General features: G+C 35.8%; 10 protein-coding genes across 10 annotated transcripts; 7 read left to right on the top strand and 3 right to left on the bottom strand. All coding sequences in view use genetic code 12, as the record gives it.

Annotated features, from left to right (window-relative positions):
- Nucleotides 1-154: 154 nt before the first annotated feature.
- Nucleotides 155-3,382, top strand: VAS1 (valine--tRNA ligase; the record flags this gene model as incomplete). The annotated part of the gene is made up of 1 exon (XM_049409070.1): nucleotides 155-3,382. The coding sequence occupies one exon, from the start codon at nucleotides 155-157 to the stop codon at nucleotides 3,380-3,382; it is 3,228 nt and encodes a 1,075-aa protein (XP_049261701.1).
- A 234-nt stretch (nucleotides 3,383-3,616) lies between these two features.
- Nucleotides 3,617-4,087, top strand: J8A68_005045 (uncharacterized protein; the record flags this gene model as incomplete). Its single annotated transcript, XM_049409069.1, has 2 exons — nucleotides 3,617-3,676; nucleotides 3,917-4,087. The coding sequence occupies 2 exons, from the start codon at nucleotides 3,617-3,619 to the stop codon at nucleotides 4,085-4,087; spliced, it is 231 nt and encodes a 76-aa protein (XP_049261700.1).
- A 995-nt stretch (nucleotides 4,088-5,082) lies between these two features.
- On the top strand, nucleotides 5,083-6,174 carry J8A68_005044 (uncharacterized protein; the record flags this gene model as incomplete). Its single annotated transcript, XM_049409068.1, has 1 exon — nucleotides 5,083-6,174. The coding sequence occupies one exon, from the start codon at nucleotides 5,083-5,085 to the stop codon at nucleotides 6,172-6,174; it is 1,092 nt and encodes a 363-aa protein (XP_049261699.1).
- Nucleotides 6,175-6,323: 149 nt separating this feature from the next.
- On the bottom strand, nucleotides 6,324-7,445 carry J8A68_005043 (uncharacterized protein; the record flags this gene model as incomplete). Its single annotated transcript, XM_049409067.1, has 1 exon — nucleotides 6,324-7,445. One exon carries the CDS (start codon nucleotides 7,443-7,445, stop codon nucleotides 6,324-6,326), a length of 1,122 nt encoding a protein of 373 aa, XP_049261698.1.
- Nucleotides 7,446-8,335: 890 nt separating this feature from the next.
- J8A68_005042 (uncharacterized protein) lies at nucleotides 8,336-9,874 on the top strand (the record flags this gene model as incomplete). The annotated part of the gene is made up of 1 exon (XM_049409066.1): nucleotides 8,336-9,874. One exon carries the CDS (start codon nucleotides 8,336-8,338, stop codon nucleotides 9,872-9,874), a length of 1,539 nt encoding a protein of 512 aa, XP_049261697.1.
- A 566-nt stretch (nucleotides 9,875-10,440) lies between these two features.
- On the top strand, nucleotides 10,441-14,139 carry SPF1 (ion-transporting P-type ATPase; the record flags this gene model as incomplete). Its single annotated transcript, XM_049409064.1, has 1 exon — nucleotides 10,441-14,139. One exon carries the CDS (start codon nucleotides 10,441-10,443, stop codon nucleotides 14,137-14,139), a length of 3,699 nt encoding a protein of 1,232 aa, XP_049261696.1.
- A 102-nt stretch (nucleotides 14,140-14,241) lies between these two features.
- Nucleotides 14,242-15,207, bottom strand: J8A68_005040 (uncharacterized protein; the record flags this gene model as incomplete). Its single annotated transcript, XM_049409063.1, has 1 exon — nucleotides 14,242-15,207. The coding sequence occupies one exon, from the start codon at nucleotides 15,205-15,207 to the stop codon at nucleotides 14,242-14,244; it is 966 nt and encodes a 321-aa protein (XP_049261695.1).
- A 919-nt stretch (nucleotides 15,208-16,126) lies between these two features.
- Nucleotides 16,127-17,044, top strand: J8A68_005039 (thiamine transporter; the record flags this gene model as incomplete). The annotated part of the gene is made up of 1 exon (XM_049409062.1): nucleotides 16,127-17,044. One exon carries the CDS (start codon nucleotides 16,127-16,129, stop codon nucleotides 17,042-17,044), a length of 918 nt encoding a protein of 305 aa, XP_049261694.1.
- Nucleotides 17,045-17,116: 72 nt separating this feature from the next.
- Nucleotides 17,117-18,692, bottom strand: J8A68_005038 (uncharacterized protein; the record flags this gene model as incomplete). The annotated part of the gene is made up of 2 exons (XM_049409061.1): nucleotides 17,117-18,523; nucleotides 18,594-18,692. 2 exons carry the CDS (start codon nucleotides 18,690-18,692, stop codon nucleotides 17,117-17,119), a joined length of 1,506 nt encoding a protein of 501 aa, XP_049261693.1.
- A 725-nt stretch (nucleotides 18,693-19,417) lies between these two features.
- On the top strand, nucleotides 19,418-20,749 carry NSA1 (ribosome biosynthesis protein; the record flags this gene model as incomplete). Its single annotated transcript, XM_049409060.1, has 1 exon — nucleotides 19,418-20,749. The coding sequence occupies one exon, from the start codon at nucleotides 19,418-19,420 to the stop codon at nucleotides 20,747-20,749; it is 1,332 nt and encodes a 443-aa protein (XP_049261692.1).
- Between the last annotated feature and the right edge of the window lie 55 nt (nucleotides 20,750-20,804).

Genomic DNA, 20,804 nt, shown 5'->3' with positions numbered 1-20,804 from the left:
TTTCAGATTTTTTAAAGAGTTTCAAATTTTCCCATTTTCTAAAAAATTGTATATGCTTAGTCGTAGAATATTCTTTCCTCGAATATTACCAATTAATTTAATCAATAGAAGGATTCTAATTAATACAAGGGCATATTCTACTAAAAAGATAAATATGAGTGACCCAATTTCTCCCGCTGCTGCGTCTGCAACAAACCCCGATGCCGCACCATCTGCTGCCACTCGAGCCGGAGCAGATGCCAATGCTGAAGCTCCAAGACCTAAAACTGCCAAAGAATTGGAAAAAGAACGTAAAAAGGCCGAAAAGTTAGCCAAATTCGAAGCAAAGAAGGCTAAGCAAGAAGCTGCCAAAGCAGACGCAGCTAAGAAGTCTCAAGATAAGCCAAAGAAGGTTAAGAAGGTTGTTGAACCAATTCCAGAGTTCGTTGACAAAACTAAAGCAGGTGACAAGAAGATTTTGATCTCCTTAGATGACCCATCATTAAAGGCATACAACCCAAGCAATGTTGAAAGTTCATGGTATTCCTGGTGGGAAAAACAAGGATTCTTTGAACCTGAATTAACTGAAGATGGTAAGGCTAAGAAGGAAGGTGTATTCACCATTCCATGTCCTCCACCAAATGTCACCGGTGCTTTGCATATTGGACATGCTTTGACTGTGTCTATTCAAGATACTTTAATTAGATGGAATAGAATGCAAGGTAAGACCACCTTATTTATTCCGGGTTTTGATCATGCTGGTATTGCAACTCAATCCGTTGTTGAAAAACAAGTCTGGAACAAGGAAAAGAAGACTAGACATGATTATGGACGTGAAAAATTCGTTGAAAAGGTTTGGGAATGGAAAGAAGAATATCACCATAGAATTAAGAATCAATTTAAGAAATTAGGTGCATCTTATGATTGGAGTAGAGAAAAGTTCACTTTAAACCCAGATTTGTCCGAAGCCGTCACTGAAGCTTTTGTTAGATTACATGAAGATGGTACTATTTACAGAGCCAATAGATTAGTCAATTGGTCCGTGAAATTAAATACTGCCATTTCTAACTTGGAAGTTGATAATAAACTTATTGCTCCAAGAAGTTTACTTAGTATTCCAGGGTATGACAACAAGATTGAATTTGGTGTTTTGACTTCTTTCTCATATCCTGTTGAAGGTTCTGATGAAAAGATTACTGTTGCCACTACTAGACCTGAAACTATTTTTGGTGATACTGGTGTTGCTGTCCATCCTGATGATGAAAGATATAAACATTTACACGGTAAATTTGTTCAACATCCATTCTTAGATCGTAAATTACCAATTATTTGCGATTCCGAAGCTGTTGATATGGAATTCGGTACTGGTGCAGTTAAAATTACTCCAGCCCATGATCAAAACGATTACAACACCGGTAAGAGAAACAATCTAGAATTCATTAACATTTATACTGATGATGGTTTCTTAAATGAAAACTGTGGTCCCGAATGGAAGGGTATGAAGAGATTTGATGCCAGATCTAAGGTTATTGAAGCATTGAAAGAAAAAGGGTTATACGTTGGACAAGAAGCTAATGAAATGAACCTTCCAATCTGTTCTAGATCTGGTGATGTCATTGAACCATTGTTGAAACCACAATGGTATGTCAACCAACAAGAAATGGCCAAGGACGCTATTGCTGCTGTTGAACGTGGAGAAATCAATATTGCTCCACAAGCATCCAGAGCTGAATATTTCAGATGGTTAGAAAATATTCAAGATTGGTGTATTTCTCGTCAATTATGGTGGGGTCATAGATGTCCAGTTTATTTTGTTGTGATTGAAGGTGAAGAGCATGATAGAATTGATAATGAATATTGGATTTCTGGTAGAACTAAAGAAGAAGCTTTAGAAAAGGCTACTGCTAAATTCCCAAATAAGAAATTCACCTTGGAACAAGATGAAGATGTTTTGGATACCTGGTTCTCATCTGGTTTATGGGCTATTTCCACTTTAGGTTGGCCAAACAACACTAAAGACTTGGAATTATTTGCTCCTCAATCCTTATTGGAAACTGGTTGGGATATTTTATTCTTCTGGGTCGCAAGAATGATCTTGATGACTTTGAAATTAACTGGTAAGGTTCCATTCAATGAAGTCTTCTGTCATGCGTTAGTCAGAGATGCTCAAGGTCGTAAGATGTCTAAATCTCTTGGTAATGTTATTGATCCAATTGATGTTATGACTGGTATTTCATTAGATGGATTACGTGATAAGTTATTAACTGGTAATTTAGCTCCAGCTGAAGTTGAAAGAGCTACTCAAATCCAAAAACAAAGTTTCCCCAAGGGTATTCCAGAATGTGGTACTGATGCTCTTAGATTCGCTCTTTGTGCTTATAGTACTGGTGGTAGAGATATTAATTTGGATATTTTAAGAGTTGAAGGTTATCGTAAGTTCTGTAACAAGATTTATCAAGCTACTAAATTCGTTTTAGGTAGATTAGGTGAAGATTACGTTCCACCAAAATCAAGTGCCAAAACTGGTCAAGAATCTTTACCTGAAAGATGGATTTTGAATAAATTGACTATTGCTTCCGGTGATGTTAACAAATATTTAGAAGCCCGTGACTTTTCTGATGCTGCTAATACAGTTTATACTTTCTGGTATGATTTATGTGATGTTTATATTGAAAACTCCAAATACTTGATGCAAGATGGTACCCCAGAACAAAAGCTTTCCGCTCAAAATACTTTATACACTTGTATTGAAACCTTATTGAGATTGACACATCCGTTCATGCCATTTATTACTGAAGAAATGTGGCAAAGATTACCAAAACGTGAAGGTGAAACTGCTATTACCGTCATGAAAGCCAAATATCCAGAATATGAAGAAGGTTTCGCCGATGAAGAAGGTAGTAATCAATACAACTTGGTTTTGGACATTGTTAAGACTGCAAGATCAGAATTGGCCAACTTTAATATTTTGAAGGGTGCTGAAATTTATCTTGAATGTAAGGATGAAGCATCATACAAGACTACTTTAGAACAACAAGATTCTATTGTGTCTATGGTTAAACCGCTTGATTCGCTTAAACTTTTCAAACAAGGTGAAAATGGTGAAAACTGGCATCCAGCCGGTTCTGTTGTCACTGCTGTCGGACTTAATGTTAATCTTTATGTCATCATTAAGGGACATGCGGATATCCCAGCGGAAATTTCCAAGTATAGTAAGAAACTTCATGAAGCTACTGTTGCTGAAAAGAAACTTCAAAAGGTTAAAGCTAGTTTCAATGATAGTACTGATGAAGCTGTTATAACTTCAACTAATGAGAAATATGAAAGAACCATGACTGAAATTGAAACCTTCACTAGAAGACTTCAACAATTAGAATTAAATGCTGAACCAGAATCTAAATAGAGTTAATTTTTCTCCTTTTTCTTTAAAGTATCATGTATAAACTATTTTATTAAACGTATTTGTAAATTCAAACTGTTACAATTAAGTTCTACGTAAAACTTTATTTCACATGTTGAATATATTTCAAGGAAGTTCCTTGCATGGACTCCTGTCATTGTAAGCCATTTCATGCAAGTGAATGTATTGTCCGGAAAAAGACGCATCGAAAAAGAATTTAACACAAATCCGAAAAATATGAAATTTCATGTTAAGGGTGATCCATTATACAGGAACACTAGAATTTTTGATACGTTTGTTTTATGAAATTTTATTATAATAAAGAATAATTGACTGTAACAATAAGTGTCAATTGTATAAAACTTCGAGACACAGGTACGGGGCTCATATAGATGAGAGTATAAATACCCCTTTTTATCTTTCTAGTTTTTCTTTCTGTAAAAAATATCTTTCTCTTCTTTTCCTTAGGTTACAATTTTTATTAAGTAAATTAAACAAATTATTAAAGGCGCAATGGGTTTTGACGATATTTTAAAGAAAGGAGAAGAATTCATTAAGGAAGGTAAGATTAATTCTGAAGATGCTAAGGATGCTTATGCTGATTACAAACAAGGTGGTGATCTTAAGACTGTTGGTATGAAGGCTTATGCTGACTATGAGGAGAACCATAAGAATGACGGTAAGCAGGCAGAAAAGAAGTTACCATGATTGTTGTATGTTATAGGAGTTAATTAATTAATTATATATTCTGAATTCACATCAGTTGATTTTAGTCCTTTCATTTCACTACATTTGTTCTTCTCTACTTGTATTTGTTACCTCTCTTAAACTCGTTACTCTCTGCAATTGATAAGTAAAATGTTCATCCAAGACTTATGACACTTTGAAAGGTGGGGGGAATCATGTCGTCCTGCTTGTCAGTGAAGTATGTCGTATTGTTCTGAAAACGACATTTTATCTTGTCGATGTTGAGCCTGTGGTTAAAGAACAACCCTTGGGCCATCATTTGTAATTACCACCCACATGGATGAATGCGATAACAATCTTGGCAAAGAATAGACGCAAGATGTTACCCGAATTCGTATTGATTACATCAAAGTTAATTCAAACGTTATGACTGCCTTAATGGCCTGTTGAACCCAACTTTAATGGGCATATTCTACTTAGAGCCATATACAGGCTTACCATTGTATTGTTCACGTTTGTACATCCGTATTGGAAGGACTGGTTCCACATTCGTTTGAAAGTTTTCTGATTTCAGGGGTGTAATTAGCGACGAAGAAAGTAAATATTTTTGACTTGGCAACCAAAAATAAGGTTGGCGAACTGCTGTTGAACATTCTAGAAACCATTGAACAAAAGGGGCACTGCTTCTACTCTGAATCTATCTGAATTGTCCTATTTATGTGAGCAGGACTTATATCATGTTCCCATCTGAGTCCGTTAATACTTGATAGTTTTCAAAAGCATTTGGTTTTGTCCTACTTCGTACAAATCGTTCCATGTTTTCTTGAAACAAATGACGTGCCAACTCTTAATTCGCTTCGTACTGCATTATCCAGTTCGTGTAAAAATGAGGTTACAAAGCTGACCACAACTATAAATACCTGACCAACTTCCCCTTTGACTCTCAATTGCTTGAATATTTCAATTTCTCTTTTAGACAAGTTTATTATACAAACTAAGAATCACACTAAGAAACAATGGATTTTGGAAATATCGTTAAGCAAGGACAAAATATCCTTAGTGAAGGCTATGTTACTGTTGATGATGCTGAAGATGCGTTCGACAACATCTCGAAGGGTGGTGACCTCAAAACTGTAGCCATAAAGACCTATGCAGATTATCAAGAAAACCACAAGAATAGTGGTAAGAACGACAAGGAAGATGACAAGAATAAGTCCACGGATGATGCTAGTAGTGGATTGGGTGGTCTCTTAAAGAAGGGAGCAGACTTGCTTGAAGGTGAAAACAAGACCAAGAATCAAGAAGACTCTTCTTCAGGTGCCGCTAGTCTCTTACAGAAGGGAGCTGAGCTACTTCTGGGAAGTAAAGTTACCACTGACGATCTCAAGGACGCTTATGACAATTATTCAAAGGGTGGTGATCTTAAGACTATTGCTACCAAGACATATGCTGATTATCAATATAATCACAAGGAAGGTGATGAAAAGAAGGAAAAAGACCAAGATAAGAAGGAAGACAAGGAAGAAGATAGAAATGACAGTAGGAAGCAAAGCAATGACCGTTCCAATGAATCCTCATCTTCTAAAGAGAGAACCTCTTCTAGTGGTGAACGTAAAAACAATAACAATTCTTCTCAATGCAAAGATCTGAACACTGGCGGATATGGACAATCCAATACCTATTCCGATGATAGTAACAGTCAATCCCGTACTGCTCAAAGGGATGAAAATACTAGTGGTTATTCTTCCGGAAGAACTCAAGAAAATTCTAAGGAAAGAAAAGATACTTCCTATGGTAACACGAGTCGCGATGACAGCTATTCAAGTACCAATGACAGAAGGGATGAAAGTTCAAGAACTTCTGAGAGCTACTCTCGTACTAATGAATCTTCTCAAGGAGGATACCTGAAGACTAGTTCCCTGTCGGCATCTGGAAACTACTCGTCAACTAATGGTATCACTACTGGAGTTGCAAACCTTTCAACCGGAAATCGCCAAGACACTAGTAGTGGTAGCAGGAACCAAAGGGAAAGAGATGAGAGCTCTTCTTACGTTGGAAGCGAAGAGAGAACTGGCCTGAACAGAAATGACAGAGAAAATAGATATTAAGGAAACAATTGTGTGTGAACCTCGCTACAGCATATGGTTGCTTTCCAAGTCCTACCTTAGAGACTAATTCCATTTCTAGATGAATTTATTCTAAATAAACAGACACATTTTACATATGAATAAATAATGATACCTAAAGAAAGTTTCTCTTAGAATGAATATTCTTGTAACACTTCCTGTAAGATTTCAGGATACCATCTTTTTGCAACATCTTGATGCGATTTAATTCTATTCTTGAAAACAGCATACCCAACAGGATGCTTATTAACATCGGGTTGAAATTGGAATCCAACATCAACAGCCCAATCTTTTATCTTCTTATCTCTTTCTTTTCTCAATTGAATAACTTCCTCCGGGATATTCTCAACAGCAGCTTTATAAGCATCTAAATCAATAGTCTGGAAGAATGGAATTGAGAGTCTAGTACCTGATCCAGGTTCAGGGATGAGCACACGGTGGATAGTGGCTTTACAAACCCCAAGCGTGATAGCTTCTAACGTTTGTCCATTATTAACAACTAAATGGCCAGGTAAATTTGGCACAGTAACCCATTGTCCTTGGAAATTTTGCACTTGTAAAGAATTCTTATGTGGGGTTGGTTGGTAGATATATGTGATCAAATCGGAATCACGATGTGGGCCAACACCTTGATTAGTGTCCGGAGTATCATTCAATGCTACTGATGTGGAACCATTCAAGGCACTCCTGTCTGGATAAGCAATTAATTTCATCTTACATTGTTGATTTGGTTTGAAATATGCATCCAAAGCATGCTGGTCTAAACCAATTGATTCTAATACTAAATATCTAAATTGTTCACTTAAGTTCGTCATCTTGGCAAGAAAATTTTCAATTGTAGGTCTGAATTTAGGTATAGCTTCAGCATCTGGCCAAAGGTTTGGACCTTCGATATTTTTATAAATTGGCTCGTATGCTTTTGGACCGGGTAATTCGGTGGCCAAATCTATTTGCTCTCTCCAATCCGTATGAGAAGCCGTTATTTCATTCGCTAATCGGGAATATCCTAAGAAATGAGGACTATTGATCATTTCACATTTTGATTTGATTTCATCGGGTAAGGCAAAGAATTCGATTGTTTGTTGTTTGATTTGTTCTAATTCTTGTTCGGATGGGCCGAGGGATTCATAGTTTTTGAGCAAAAGAAACCCCACATTAATCATGGCATCTCTTAAATCATGTAAAAACTGGGGTTTGGTTTCTGGATCGAAAGCTAATTTCAAATCAAGAATTGGTATCTTTTGGAATGACATTCTTTCACGAGAAGATTTACTGAGGTGATGCTTTTCTAGAAAATGGTGAGTCCGTACAAGAAGAAAGATGGGGTGTATTTATAAGCAAAGAAAGAGAATACAATCGAATGGCAATTTGTATAACTGGAATCATGGGGATAATGGATCACGACATCACACGAGCCACAGTTTTTTTTAGCGCAAAAAAAATAAAATCAGACTAAATCGGCACTAAATCCGAAACATACAAAATCTACAAATCCGGCAATCATAAATTGAAAAAAATGTTCATTTCTTCAGAGTCTCAAGAATCATTGCACCATTCAATGCAGATATCTGTCAGTTTCAAATGGCTTTATGGTCAAAGCAACTAGGAGCAACGTACTATTAATAGTATCGGATACATTGTTTTTGTGACGAGGAGCCACAGTTTATTCGTTCACAAAGAGTTCATAAACTGTGGAGGGAATGCAAGGCATTAAGGAAACAGCCTCTTCTGAATGGCGGCAGTTGTTATGCCCTTCGGCGGCTTTCTGCGGCTTCTCGTCGATGAAATCAGACCATTTCTCTTGGTATTACTTCTCGACTCATAAATCCAAATCTAGTGGACGGCATTTTGCGTTTCACATAATCTTGGATTTGAAATAGGCTATATATGAATAATTTGCACTCTTTTGGGGCAACTCGATAAGGGCAGGTTTTTCTGTATAGTTATCACTAATTAATTTTCCTAATAGATATAAGAGTAAAAAAAGATCAGAAAAGATCAATTAAAACCAGTTTTCTGAAAACCAGTTCTCACCCGGACGCGTCTCGTAACTCTTAATATTTCGGATGAACTTTATTTACACTTCTTCATTTCTACATCAACAACTTCTAAAGTATTCAATTGCTGACCTCATTCGTTTAAAATGTCTGAAACTATACTATCTTCATCCCCAGGAGTTGGGCCTAGACATTTCCTGTCTTCAGAATCCTTGGATTCGTTTGCTAAGTTAAAAAAATCTATCCAATTCGCCCTTCAGGAAACCGAAGATCCAACAGAAGGGATCGAAAATCAAATGAAACCCATGCATCATCTAGCTCGTAACTATGCTGATGTCGTTGCCTCTCAGATAGCTGCTGATATTATAGATGGCACGAAAGATATTGCAGGACTCAATTTTGAATTGCATCCTGATTTCCCAGATCTTATTAAAGATATGTTTAAACTTCCTGGAATCAAGAGAGCACTTGCAACCGCTCACCCTTATTATTGGGCTCTCCTTAAGTATCCAAAGGAAGATTTAGCATTCTATAATCGAGTTATCGAAGTCAAGAGCGACGGTATCGTGGTTAAGAGAAGCCAATATTTGATAGAGAATTGGGACCAAAAAATTCATGATGATTATTTGTCTCAACAAGCAATAAAAGATTCACAACCGATCTTAGCAAATAAAAAGATAAAGCAACCAAAAAGGATAAAGAAATCGGCAACTCCGATGGAGGTACGTCCAATTTCTGTTCAATTGCTGGACGAGAATATTAATGGTGCTGATCGTTTGTACAAATTTTTCTTCCATGATTTTGGTGTTGCCAACCTATCTGCTGATACCTGGGTAAAGGAAATGACAGGCAATGACGTAGTTGGTTTTGTTAAGTCGATCAATCTACATTATTCGTGGAACAGAGACGTTAGGTCTGATATCCTTCATCTAAGGTGTAATAGAGGTAAACAATGGTATACACCTATCAATAGAACCTGCAAAATTAACTGTCCTGCTATGGTGACAATACGTTCAAGGCCATTTCGGAAAAAGAAAGAAGCTTTCAAGGAAGGCAACTTTATTGTGGAATATAAATGGAAACATTTACATTCTTTCTTGGATGCCGATCACACCAAAAGCCCAAAGATTAGATGTGACGTGAGGGAGAACTTGTTAAAATGTTCGGACCTTGAACTCCCCTGGTCGTCAGTGGAAGCTAAGTTAAAGAAGTTGCAGTTTGGCGTTTCGGTTAGCCAGCTTACTGGTGGTACATATATAAATAGTCAAACGTCAAAAGATGTTTTATCTATGAGCCCGCTTATAACTCCCCAATTCGAAGATATTGACGCTTTAATAAACTCTGACACTCAAGAGCAATTGATTACAGAGCCAGTCGAACAAGAGGAAGATACAAATATTATTGCCGAAATTGTTACTTTGAAAAATGATATCAGGACTATGCTTGAAAGGCAGAAGGAAGTTCTTAAAGAGGCGCTAAAGAAAATCGAGAAGAATATTCAAGATTTAGAAAAAATCCCTATAGTTTCTGAAAAACAGGTTGCTGAAAATTTAAGAATAAGGTTGAGAAAGGAATCGGATTATTTCTATGGTATCAGAAGAGCCTGTCTTGGTCAAGGGAATGAGACTACGCAACTAAAAATTAAGCGGTCAAAATCTTCTTCGAAGTCGACACCATCCGGATAATCGGTGATAGCGTCAATGTGCACGATTTTATATATAAATGATTTAACTTAGAGATTTTCTTAGTGTTCGTTTTAATAAATTAATTTAAGTTAGTTAAAAGTTTTACTCTTAAAGTTACGGTGAATAAAGAATTGTAGGGCTATCAAGTTGGTATACAACTATGAAGAAGTACTACCATGTTTGAAATGGGTGCGGCTCAAGGTGATACGTATCGCTGTTCCCCGTATCTATCTGCTAAGACAATTATGAAAGAAAGTGTAACAATCCCAAACAAACTTGTCATCCGCTTTTTAATCTGGTTCTTACATATTGCTTTTATCAAGGACTGGTTTATTTTCAACGGTTATTATAGTTTCTTTATAATAACCGTTGAAACATAGAAGGATAAAGAAGACAAAAGAAATTAAGTTGAACCGGAAAAAAAAAATGTTGTTGAAAAAAAAAAATCTAAACCGTCATACAAAGGCAAAAAAAAAAAAGATTGGGATTGTTGAAAATTGAGTGTTGCCAAATCTTTCCTTTAGCTTTCCTTTCTTTTTGATTAAGTTAAACATTAAATCAAAGCAATGTCAGATCTAGTGGCCAATCCTGGTATACAGGCTGCAGATTTGTTGGTTCCTAAACCACTATTGTTTAGACCTTATGTATGGCCTTTTACAATTATATATCCAATTTTTATTCAAATTTATTTTCAACATTATGATAAATATATTGGTGGTCAAGAATGGACTTTTGTATATTGTATTGCTATCATTTCATTCAATTTATTGTTCTGGTTAATGCCCCATTGGAATCTTGATATTAATGCTAAATTTAATTACCAAAAGGTTGATCAAATTGCTAATGCTAAATATATAAAGATCATTCCTGCTCCAAATTCAGGAATGGGAGAAATCTGTGAAATTAATCGTGAAACCTTCCATGATGGTGAAAAACAAGTTAGTTTCTTGTATCAAAAGAGAAGATACTTATTTCATCCTGAATTAAATAAATTTTCCCCTCCTGAATTCTTATTTGATGAATTACCTCAATTACAAGTCTTTCAAACTACTAAAGGTTTATCAGGTGATTTAGAAAAGATGATTAGAAATTATGGATCTAATAAATTCGATATCCCAGTTCCAACTTTCTTAGAATTATTTAAAGAGCATGCCGTTGCACCATTTTTCGTTTTCCAAATCTTTTGTGTTGCCCTTTGGTGTATGGATGAACAATGGTACTATTCCTTATTTAGTTTATTCATGTTAGTGACTTTTGAAATGACTACTGTTTTCCAAAGAAGAACAACTATGGCTGAATTCCAAAGTATGGGTATTAAACCTTATTCTGTTTATGCTTATCGTGATAAAAAATGGGTTGAAATTGAAACTACTCAATTATTACCAGGCGATTTAATCTCCGTTACTAGAACTAGTGAAGGCAGTGCCTTGCCATGTGATTTATTGTTAATTGATGGTTCTGCTATTGTTAATGAAGCCATGTTATCTGGTGAATCTACTCCATTATTAAAAGAATCTATCAAATTAAGACCTGCAACTGATAATTTACAACCAGAAGGATTTGATAAAAATTCAATCTTACATGGAGGTACTATGGCTCTTCAAGTTACCCCACCTGAAAGCAACCCTATTGTCCCAGCTGCTCCTGATCATGGAGCTCTCGCCGTTGTCACTAAGACAGGTTTTGAAACTTCTCAAGGTTCTTTGGTTCGTATGATGATTTTCTCAAGTGAAAGAGTCTCAGTTGGTAATAAAGAAGCTTTCTTATTTATTTTGTTCTTATTAATCTTTGCAATTGCTGCCTCATGGTATGTTTGGGTTGAAGGTACTAAAATGGGTAGAATTCAATCTAAATTGATCTTGGACTGTATTATCGTTATCACTTCTGTTGTCCCACCTGAATTGCCAATGGAATTAACTATGGCTGTTAATTCGTCCTTGTCTAAATTGCAAAAGCAATATGTTTATTGTACTGAACCTTTCAGAATTCCATTGGCTGGTAGAATTGATGTTTGTTGTTTTGACAAAACTGGTACTTTAACTGCTGAAGATTTAGTTTTTGAAGGATTAGCTGGATTCAATGTTGATGATATTCATCATTTATACAAGGGTGAAGAAGCTCCAGAAAATACTACTTATGTTTTGGGTGCCGCTCATGCATTAGTTAGATTAGATGATGGTGAAGTTGTAGGTGATCCAATGGAACAAGCAACTTTGAAAGCTGTTCATTGGCAAGTCGGAGCTCATGACACCGTTGAGAAAAAGAATGGTGGTACCAAAAAGATTAAGATTTTACGTCGTTTCCAATTCTCGTCAGCTTTGAAGAGAATGTCTTCTATTTCTTCAATTAATGGTCTTTACGGTAAGAATTTTGTTGCTGCTAAAGGTGCCCCAGAAACTATCCGTACTATGATTGTCGATGCCCCTGATAACTATGAAGAGATCTATAAATCATTCACTAGATCTGGTTCCCGTGTCTTAGCCCTTGCTTATAAACATATTGATGCTAGCGTTAACGTTAATAAAGTCAAACGTGAAGATATTGAGTCTAATTTACATTTCGCAGGGTTTATTGTGTTCCATTGTCCTTTGAAAGATGATGCTATCAAAACTATTAAAATGTTAAATGAATCTTCTCATCGTTCAGTTATGATTACTGGTGATAATCCATTAACTGCCTGTCATGTTGCTAAGGAAGTTGCAATTGTAACCAAGGATGTATTGATTTTGGACGCCCCTGAAGAACATCATGAAGTCCAAGAAAATGAAAATTTAGTTTGGAGAAATGTCGATGAATCAATTGTTATTCCATTCAACTCAAATGATAAGATTAATACTGAATTGTTTGCCAACTATGATATTTGTATTACTGGTCATGCATTGAACTACTTGAGTGAACATGAACAAATTTTAGAAGTTTTAAAACATACTTGGGTTTATGCACGTGTTTCTCCTTCTCAAAAGGAATTTATCTTGACTTCATTAAAAGATGCCGGTTATAACACTTTGATGTGTGGTGATGGTACTAATGACGTTGGTGCTCTTAAGCAAGCTCATATTGGTGTTGCATTATTAAATGGTACTGAAGAAGGTATGAAGAAATTAATTGAAAATAGAAAAATGGAAGCTACTTTGAAAGTCTACGAAAAACAAGTACAATTACTTACAAGATGGGGTAAACCGCCTCCACCTGTTCCACCTATTATCGCTCATTTATATCCTCCAGGTCCATCAAATCCAAAGTATTTAGAAGCTATGGAAAAGAAGGGTGTTGAAATTACTGAAGAAATGAAAAAAGCTGTTGATGCTGCTAACAAGGCTGGATATAAAGTCCCAGCCAAGACTGAGCAGGTATTATCCGAAAACAAGAGCGGTGGTGGTGGTTTTGCTGATACTATTATGGGTGCATTAGATGCAGCAGAACTGGAAGACGAAGTTCCAGTATTGAAATTGGGTGATGCCTCAGTTGCTGCTCCTTTTACTTCCAAATTATCCAATGTCAGTGCTGTTACCCATATTATTCGTGAAGGTCGTTGTGCATTAGTTTCCACTATTCAAATGTATAAAATTCTTGCTTTAAATTGTTTGATTTCCGCATATTCATTATCGGTTTTATATTTGGCTGGTATTAAATTTGGTGATGGTCAAGCTACCATTTCTGGGATTTTGTTATCGGTTTGTTTCCTTTCTATTTCTCGTGGTAGACCATTAGAAAAATTATCTAAGCAGAGACCACAAGATGGAATTTTCAATATTTATATCATGGGATCTATTTTGGGTCAATTTGCAATTCATATCATTACTTTGATTTATATTACTCGTGAAATTTATATTCTTGAACCAAGAGAACCTCAAGTTGATTTAGAAAAAGAATTCAGTCCATCCTTGTTGAATACAGGAATGTTTTTATTACAATTAGCCCAACAAGTGTCTACTTTTGCTGTTAACTATATTGGATTACCATTCAGAGAAAGTATTAAAGATAACAAGGGTATGTATTACGGTTTATTGGGAGTTGCTGGGTTAGCTCTTGCTGGATCTACTGAATTTATGCCTGAATTAAATGAAGCTATGCAATTTGTCAAAATGACTAGTGATTTTAAGGTGAAATTGACTGGAAGTATTTTGGTTGATTTAGGTGCCACTTGGTTGATTGAAAGTACATTAAAGCACTTCTTTATGAATTCAGCAGCAGCTGATATTGCCAAGAGAGATGATGATGGGGAAGAAGTAGTGGATAATGAAAAGTTGGCAGTTGTCGAATAAGGAAGGTTCATTTCATTATAGTTTTTTGTTATAGATAGTTTAATATTAATAATTACAATATAAATAAATAAAATAAAAAGTTGTTTTATTAATCATTAGTCATTATATAAGTATTTTTAAATCTTGATTGCGATTTAAACTAGCTACTTTTAAAATTGTTATTCTATTCTTCTCTATAATAGTAAATCTTGTTTTATTGTTCAATTTCCGTTCTATAAGTTTTATGACATCTTTAACTTCATCAGCATCCAAAGGATATGAGGAACTGTCCTTAATGATTTCCACTAATTTGGTTATCGAAAACGATTTGAATGTTTCTGTTTCTAAATTGACATTATACAATTGAAAAATTATATCATAAACCATTTGGCACTTTTGTGACAAATATGTCTCATATTTCAGCTCTGCAGAATTTTCATCTTTAAGTTCTTCGAGTTTATTTAACTTCTCTTTTAGTCTGATTCGTTCAAGCAATGAAAGGCCGTTATTCTTTTCTGTTTCAACAACCTCGTCCCTTTGTTTAAACTTAAACTGAGAAGAATCATTTTTAAGATCTTCAAATAATAGTCTTCTTCTTGCTTTAGTGGGAGATCCATTTCTTGATGTTGGTTTGGTGATTTTGACAGGCAGTGATGTTCTTGATACCGGTTGTTCAAGCTCATATTTCTTGACAATATCTTGAATACTCGTCTTTGGAATAGAGTCTGACGTTGAGTGGTTCTTCATCCAGTTATTCATTGCTTGCATAAGCTGGGCTTTCCTGGCAGTTGTGTTCAATTCAATCTTTGGAAATTTGATATAAATCTTACTCATATCTTCATAATCAGTCCCAGTCTTATATAATCGATACGATTCAGGTAAGAAATATAAAATCTGTTCAAGGTCAATTACATCTATCCTTCTCTTTCTTTCTATAAAATTAGTTGCTGAATTCAAAATCTCTCGGAGAAGTGGATCAGAAATACGATTGGAATAATGTAAGGTAAGAACATTGTCTATTGCATTTAAGCTCAGTGATAAGTCTGCAAATAAGTATTTCGGTATTATGGGATGGTCGTCAAGTGACATGTTATGTAATATCTTATTGATCTTCTCTTCAGAAAATAAATGAATAACTAAATCTTTTATAAGATCAAATCATCTTTACAGAAAACTATCGCGTCTCATAAAATACGCGTAATGATTCATGTTTGAAAAAATCACGTGAGTATGGTAGCGCGAATATTCTGGAAATTGCAACTTATTTAGTTAAAGTGAATAATAATTGAAATACAACTAACTCCTTTCTCGAGGTGTGTTATATGGCCCATATCAAGCTTCTACCAAGCAAGACTGATTTCGCAAGCAAGACTGATTTTGCAAGCAAGACTAACTAATCAAATTTAAGAATGCCGAAATTGTATTCAAAGTGCCCACTTTTTATCTCAGTTACCAATTATGAGCAGCAAGCAAAGCGGAGAACCAGTTTCACATAGTAGAATGTTTCAACTGGGGCCATTAGATAACTCTTACTATCCTTATTGATAGGATTTCTGACTTTGTATTGTAAATTTGTTTGAGTCCTAACTCGAAATAGTTGTTTGTTTATTGTAATTTTTAGTTGGAAATTTGCAGCAATTATAAGTCACTGGCAAGCACAGAACAATAACTCAAAACTATAAGCAAGGAAATCACTACTACTTTTCGCTTCAAGTGGTATAGCCCTCCGGAAGCCTAGAATACCGAATCTAGAACCTTTTACAAAGTTAGCAACACATTGCAAAGGTTGGCGGAGACTTGCAAATGTAATCATCAATTATGTTATATGCAGTACCACACATAGGAGAATAAAGGCCGCCCAAACGGCTTTTTATTAAAGTTTTGAGTTTGTACACGACTTCCTCGCTTATAACCATCTTGTTCTTGATCTTCTTCTTGTATTTAGTATTTTGAACATAGCTAATACTCAAGGAGGAAGAAAAGGATAGATAGGAGGTCAATTTGATATATGAATGAAAACAAAAGAGAGAGAGTTGATCACTTGCGTAAAGGGTCAGAGGTGTCACCTTACGACGCATTACTTGCAGGCTCTATTTCAGGAGCTATAGCAAGAGCCGTGACTGCTCCGCTTGATACTATAAAAATACGATTGCAACTACAACCAAGGGGATTCAAAGAAAGGAAATCAATAGCTTTTCTTGTCAAGAGACTATTAAGAAATGAAGGTATAGTTGCGCTTTGGAAAGGAAATGTTCCAGCTGAAATATTATACATATTATATGGAGGAGCTCAATTCACCTCTTATGCTGTATTAAATGATTTGTTAGACCAATACACTAATTTGAATCCCGGCGCACATTCATTAGTTGTAGGAAGCGGTGCTGGTTGTGCTAGTACTTTGCTTACTTATCCTTTTGATTTATTAAGAACGAGATTAGTAGCGAATCGTGAAAGAGTTCTACAATCAATGACAAAGACAATAAAAAGCATCTATAGAAAGGATGGAATCTTGGGATTTTTCCAAGGGATAAAGCCCGCTTTATTATCAGTTACATCAAATACCGGAATCATGTTTTGGAATTATGAATTAGCTAGAGAATATTCTACTCAGTATAATAATATTCCATTTATTGAAGGGATATGTGGATTTATAGCTGGCTCAAGCTCAAAGGCAATCACATTCCCGTTGGATACGCTACGGCGTAGATCACAAGTCTATTCCGTAGTGCATAATACTAAGACGGCACCTGCGGTACATATTTTTGTCAAGATACTAAAAAACGAAGGAATATTCGGACTATATAAAGGATTTGGCGTGAGTCTTGTTAAAACTGCTCCAACTAGTGCAGTTACCATATATTTTTATGAATACGCCTTGGAATATATACAGGCGAGGAATTCCAATAAAATGACTGCACTCGTGTAAGTCAAGTCAATCGCATTCAACTTAAAAAGTATCTAGATCTAAAGTTTATTGTATTATTAGTTTATTTATTATTTATATCTTGAATAAATAGTCGTCGTCATCCTCATCAGCATCATTATTAACAATATCAAAACTTCCATGTACATCTACAAAATCATTATCCTCTTCTAATTCATTATTATCATCTACATTTAAATCATCCTCATCTACCCCGTCCTCACCTTCCAATTGCATGCCGTAATACTTTGTCAACAGATCAGGTGAAATATATTCCTTATCATTTTCATCCTCATCATCAAAATCATAATGCAAGCGTTGTTGTTGATTCGTAGTCAGGTCCGAAGTATCTGTAGCTGTAGCCTCTTGCATTGGGGCTTCTCTAAACATCATCAAATCTCGATTATATGCATATAAAGATTGTGAGTTAATGACTATGTTCTGTATTCGACTTGGTCTCCTACTTAGTCTAGGTAGGCTGCCTGATGTGGGCGTAGTAGATTCATTTATGACCAATATCTGTCGTTTGGAAGGTGAGTCTGATCTCAGTGGCACTGGTGGAATGTGTATTTGTTTTCTAATATAGATTGGTAAGTTTTCACCTACCAATGAAAGTCTTCTAGACGGTTGAAACTCAGTAGCAAGTGAATATCTTGGATGATGGGTTGTGTCGGGAATAGTGGGTGCAATTTTCGGTTTTGATTGTTGCTTCTTACTGAGACCTAGTCGTTTCAGAATATCCTTAAATTTATGTTTCTTTCTCTGTTGCTCTAGTTCCTGTTCAGGTATATCTCTAGCCTGTAGTGTTATTTCCACCTTGGTTGTCACATTAACGTTGGTAACCGCAGTCTCAGCGGGTTTCTTAGTTGCATTGCTCCTATCTGACGGCCCTGCGTGCATTAAATCAAGAGATAGCCTTCGTTGTGTCTTTGATAATTCAGGGATAACACTATCGTGTCTCGAGGAATGTGACACAGGTGAAACAATCGCCGAACTATTCACTGTAGATACTGGTGCAGGACCCAGTTGTTGATGCAGTTGTAATGGCAAATTTGTAATCTCAACGTTGGTAGGATGATGCTGTTCCAGTAGTGACAATCCGTCCAATAAGTGTGGTTCCTCTGGAGGTGGTGGGGGGGTTGTTGGCAACGCTTCAATTTTAAACTCTTGTAAATTCGCATTATCAATCATTTCTAATACATCTTGCAATATTTTAGAATCCTGATATTTCCATGCCGTTAAGAACCCACCAAGGTCTATTTCATTATTATCACCATATAATATCATAAAATAATTCTCATATATGTCATCAATCTTTATTTTCAAAAATTCCAAATCATTTATCCCAATCAATTGAATAATTCTGTCCCAATTCAAACCGGAATAGAATTGGGATATATCTCGCTGTCCACCAAGGTAATTCAATTCATGGTCGATAATGTATTTCTCTAGGATTCGCTGTTTCTCATCTGACCAATTCAACTGTAAACAAATAGGTTAGTAATTCAAATTGTCTACCCTGTAGTTATATTGATTGATTGGGTATACATACGTCTTCCTCTTCTTCTACACCTTCATCTTGCGTATTAGAACTCGAGGGAATCATTGGATTATCAGGAGCTTGAACCTTAGGTGATGCAATTGCCAGCATAATCTCATGAAGTTGTTGTCAAAAAGCAGCAATTATCTTAAGCTCGTGGTTATGCGTGTGCGGGGGGGATTTTGGGGGACAGTTTTATTATTTTTTTCTTATCTACCTTTCGAGAAACAGGACACAACATTTACTAGCTACCCAAGTAATTGACACCATTTGTCCACCAAATCAAAAAATAAATACCTGAAACCTCTAAGAAATATTCTTCAGGTAGTTGCTTACCATCTGTATCATTCAAATGTCAAAAAATGGACGAGTCCGGAGTCGAACCGGAGACCTTTCGCATGCTAAGCGAACGCGCTACCAACTACGCCACACGCCCAATGAAAGAATGGTCCCTAGCAGGATCGAACTGCTGATCTCGGCGTTATTAGCACCGCGCCTTAACCAACTGGGCCAAGGGACCTATTTCTTAGTTTTGGGATTTTGGAAATTTGAGCCCCGCCGAAATTTCACGTGACTTTCGCATGATATTCACATGACTTTCAGGTGATTTTCGCGTGACAAAATTACTCAAATAGGAAATTTGATCATGTGATGAGGACTTTTAACGTAATTTTGCAGTTATATTCCAAAAAACCTTTTTTTACGTGTAATTACCAGATTATGATTTTTCATTTTTCAGATGGGAAGAGCTGCTCATCGCTTTCCAATTGATGGAAAGATGATGTACAACTTCTCTCGCAGTATTCTGATATTAAAACGTTTACTGGCTTACAACAATGAAGTTTCTAATTTCATCAGATGATACAGGTGCTGCTAAAGAAGTTGTCTGTGTAAGAGGTACCGATACTTCTAAGCAAACTGCTACTCAACCCAGATCAATCAAAAATTATTTCACTCATAATGATGTTGTTAATTCCAAGTCACGAATAATGCAGATGATTAATTTCAATTCTGAATATATAATTGCTTCTAGATTGGGTGGAACTATAGCGGTTTATGAAGTAACCGAGGAGGCAGAAGAAGAAGAAGCAGAAAAGAACGGTGAAGAGGAAAAGGGAAATGAAGACAATAAGTATAAGTTATTGCATGAATATCAAGTGCCAATTGAAGACGAAAAAGACAAGCCTATTGCGTTAATCAAGATAGAAATCTTAGATAGTGTGATTGTGGCATATGAATCAAGTAAAGTATTTCTCATCCATATTAATGAAAAATTTGATTTTGAACCTTTGGAGATTCCATTACCATCAAATAAACCAATAAGTGCATTCACCATCAATCCAGATGAAGAAAACGTATGTGCATTCGGTGGTAATGAAAATGACCTTCAAATCGTCAGATTATTCGAATCAAAAGTAAATAGAACTATCTTCAAGAAGAAGCAAAAAGACTATCTCAAAGTATTTACCAATCCTAGTGTCATTTACAAAGCCAAAAATGTCAAAAATGATCATTTAGATTTACGTGTTCCTGTTTGGATAAGCAATATCTTATTCTTTCACCATGAGCAAGAAGGATATAAACTAGTTACATCAACCAGGTATGGACAGGTGAGAATATATGATACCAAGCATGGAAGAAGACCAATTCAAGATTTTCAAATTTGTGAGAAACCAATTGTTACATTAACGTTTGCAAATGATGACCAAACAGAGATAATAATTACTGATACCCATCATTTAATGGCGAGACATTCGTTAGTGAAAATTGATGAACGTGCATTCAAGACCCATTCCGCTTCGGCTGGGGACATTATTAAACCTGTGGGGAAGTTGTTGGGTAAATATTCTCAAGGTGGGAATACTGGTGCTACTTTTGCCGTAGAAATTATGGAAGATATAGTCGCTACTGCTGGGTTAGATAGATACTTGAGGGTGTTTGATCTTGAAAGTAGAGAAATGTTAGCAAAGGTATACGTTGGGGTCGAAGTGTCCTCTATTGTGATCTTAGATGACGAAGATGAAGAGGCTGAAGAGGAACAAGCTGCGGAAGGAGTTAAAGATTCAAAGGTGCACAAGAAGAGAAAGAGAGTAGAACATGAAGAGAGTGACGATGAAGAATTATGGAACCAATTAGATAGTAATGAAGCTAAGAAATCTAAACAGTAAATAATTTAGTCTTTATAGAATACACAGTAAGCATGCATACACATGATGTACATTT

The sequence above is a fragment of the Hemisphaericaspora subhashii genome (assembly GCF_019202705.1).
Source record: "Hemisphaericaspora subhashii strain CBS 10753 chromosome Unknown scaffold30, whole genome shotgun sequence".
Taxonomy (NCBI): Eukaryota; Fungi; Ascomycota; class Pichiomycetes; order Serinales; family Debaryomycetaceae; genus Hemisphaericaspora; species Hemisphaericaspora subhashii.
The sequence above is the reverse complement of the archived record's forward strand: the minus strand, read 5'-3'. Positions and strand labels throughout refer to the sequence as shown.